Raw genomic sequence first — 2,858 nt, 5'->3', positions numbered from 1 at the left:
AGAGAACTTTGAAAACCCAACGACAGGGTTTGCAATGTCAATAGTACCTTTTATTTTGTGAATGTCAATAGCACCTTGTGTCATCTTGCTAAGGGCATATGAACTACCACCACAAAAGGGCTACAATTCACATACTCCCTCCGATCCATAATACTTCCTCCGTTCCATCAAACATGTCTTAACTTTTGCCTAAGACTTAAGACATGTTTCATGGGACAAAGAGTACTAAGGAATGTCCACGCTGCTATTTTACAAATGGAAAGATAACAGATCATAGGTGGATACCCCGCTGCTTGAAAATGAGAATGAGGTAATTTGACTAAAGCGTAGCTTCATACATCATTTATTTAGATGGAACGCAACACAAATACTAGAGAGATGATATATAATCAATCAATTTGTCAATGGCCAACACAGAAGACCCGTCACTCTCTAAGCAAGTTGCTACTTTCTTCTTAAGCTCTCTGGCTCTTTCCAACATCGTCTCTCCGTTGCTCCCCTTCATTAGATTTCGAATTGCCTCCTCAATTTTGTTTCTCTCGAGCTCACCCTCAAGTTCAAAACCTACGCCCCATGCTGTCTCCACGTACCTCGTGTTCATCATTTGGTCCGCGAACTGAGGCCTGCAGATCATCGGGAGGCCCTGGCTGATGCTCTCCAATGTCGAGTTCCAGCCGTTGTGGGTCCAGAACCCACCCACTGCCGGGTGGGCCAGCACCTCCTGCTGCGGGGCCCATGGGATCACCTTGCCCCTGCCGTCCACCGCACGATCAAATCCCTCCGGCAGACCTGTCCCGTCCGATCCCCGTACGAGGTCCGGTCTGACAACCCATAGAAATGGTTGGCCACTGTTGGCCAGCCCCCACGCAACCTCCCAGAGCTCGCCGGAGTCCATGGACGCCAAGCTCCCAAAGCTCACGTACAGCACGGACCCCGCCGCCTGCCTGTCCAGCCACTCGATGCAGCTACGGTCCTGCTGCAGCAGGCTGCTCCCCGTGCCCCGGGTGGAGAGCTTGTGGAGCGGGCCGACCGCGAGCACGACAGCGGCATCTACCTCCCTCCGGATCCTGTCAAGTTCGGCGGTTTCCAGAGCTTCGAACGTGTTGATGACGAGCCCGTGGGAGTTCCTCACTGTCTCGGTGGCTCTGGCCAAGACCTTGCGCACCATTTCATGGTTGTTGCTGCTCGACAAGAATAGGTCCTTGACACGCAGCGGCGGCAGCTCCTGCACCGGTGTGCAGAGCTGCGATTCTGAAACAGACGTATTTTTTCAGCATCTGTTCTAATTGATTAACCGCTACAAATTTCGACTTGACTTCTGTAATTACCATAAGATCACTGATATGGCAATCAAGGGTACGTAGCAGGTAATTAGCGAGATCGCGAGATGAATTTGGAGTCAGTACCTTTTGGAGGCAGATAACCCTTCTCGTGAAGCATGGGGTAAGCCAGAAAGCAGCTGAAGCAGGCGGCGCTGCCGGTGCGCAGCACCATGGTGGGGAGCCCGAGCGCTGCGGCGGCCTTCTGCACGGCCAGGAGGTTGGCGTCGATGAAGAGGCACGCGGCGGGTTCATCGGCGAGCACCGACGCTAGGACGTCGTGGACCGCCCCGGACGCCTCCATGGCTGCGTTCATGGCGAGGATGATGGAGATGATGCTCCCCGTCGCGGCGATGTCGGCGGGGATGCCGTCGGGCACGGCGACGAAGGTGAACTCGGGGTGGAGCGCGGGGTCGAGCGCGTTGAACCGGGTGTGAAGCACGGTGACGCCGAGGCCCCGGGAGTGAAGCACGTCGGCGAGCTGCATCATCGGGTTGATGTGGCCCTGGAACGGCAGCGGGAACACCAGCACGCGGCGCGCGTGAGGTCGTCTCCGGCCGTCGCCATCGATGGGGGCTTCGTGGACAGTGGCCATTTCTCTGATGCTCTCAGCTCGATGGGGGCGATTCGACCGGATAATACCAAGCAGGGATTGCTGATTGGCTAATTCTTCCAGGATTTTGTATGAGCGGTCACTGGCAGTCGCAGGTACTGACGTGTGACGTCGACTCACGGTTCTTACACAGGTTGCCACGTAGTGCATCGATTGGCTGCTAGGTTTGCACGTCACTGGTGACGTTGTTTAGCATTGCCATTGCCTGCAACAGCGCAAGCTCAACGGCAATTGGACGTACGTGTCGAACTTTTAACGTGTGGTTTGGTGTCGTCAAGCTCCACCACCACGCGTCGTTTTCGACGGGTTCTTGGGTCGGCGTCGTGTTCCACAGTTTCTGAATGTTGCATCCATCAGGCTTTGCAAAACTGTAAAAATATATCTGCGCTAGCCAAAAAAAAAAATTGAGGGGAAAGCCACTTGGCGCATTTTAGAGTAAAATCCATTAACAGTACTTGAACTTGTTGACCAAAATCACACTGGTCATTGTACATAGGAAATACAATTTTACAGTCACTCAATACGAGTTGGTGTGTCACACACGGTCACTGGTGCTGTTTGGTCTGTGTATTGGATGACGTGGTGAGTTACTGAGCCCATCTGTCAGGTCCTGATCGTGTACTTAAAATATTTTTAAATAATAAGAAATAACAGGGCTAAATTGAAAATAATAGCAAAGGGATAAAGGTGTCATCTCCAACCTCTGCCTCCACCCTCTCCTTCCCGTCCCGTCTCGTCGCCGCAATGCCCCAACGCCGCCTCCATCGTCATCACGACCCATCCAGGCCGCCAACGGCTATGCATCGCTCTTCGTTGGCGCTTGCGTGCAGGGGCGGTAGAGTGGCGCACCGGTTGTGCGGGTTGCCGAGGAAGGTGTCGGTGGTGCGCGAGTTTCAGGGAAAACGCCGCCGGTGGTCTTGGGGTCC

The 2,858-nt window shown here is 53.9% G+C and overlaps 1 protein-coding gene across 1 annotated transcript; it reads right to left on the bottom strand.

Annotated features, from left to right (window-relative positions):
* Window positions 1-290: 290 nt before the first annotated feature.
* Window positions 291-2,104, bottom strand: LOC124701424 (UDP-glycosyltransferase 76B1-like). Its single transcript, XM_047233472.1, has 2 exons — window positions 1,407-2,104; window positions 291-1,251 (listed from the first exon to the last, which is right to left on the bottom strand). Exons 1-2 carry the CDS (start codon window positions 2,080-2,082, stop codon window positions 371-373), a joined length of 1,557 nt encoding a protein of 518 aa, XP_047089428.1. The 5' UTR covers window positions 2,083-2,104; the 3' UTR covers window positions 291-370.
* Window positions 2,105-2,858: the final 754 nt, after the last annotated feature.

This window comes from Lolium rigidum, chromosome 3 (assembly GCF_022539505.1).
Source record: "Lolium rigidum isolate FL_2022 chromosome 3, APGP_CSIRO_Lrig_0.1, whole genome shotgun sequence".
Lineage (NCBI taxonomy): Eukaryota > Viridiplantae > Streptophyta > Magnoliopsida > Poales > Poaceae > Lolium > Lolium rigidum.
Note: the sequence above shows the minus strand (reverse complement) of the source record. Positions and strands in the feature narration are given on the sequence as shown.

Excerpts from the sequence above, each read along its gene's own strand:
- LOC124701424 (XM_047233472.1), bottom strand. The coding sequence starts at position 2,082 with ATGCACTACGTGGCAACCTGTGTAAGAACCGTGAGTCGACGTCACACG. Across the intron at positions 1,252-1,406 it reads GGGTTATCTGCCTCCAAAAG|AATCGCAGCTCTGCACACCG; the intron begins GTACTGACTCCA and ends CGTCTGTTTCAG.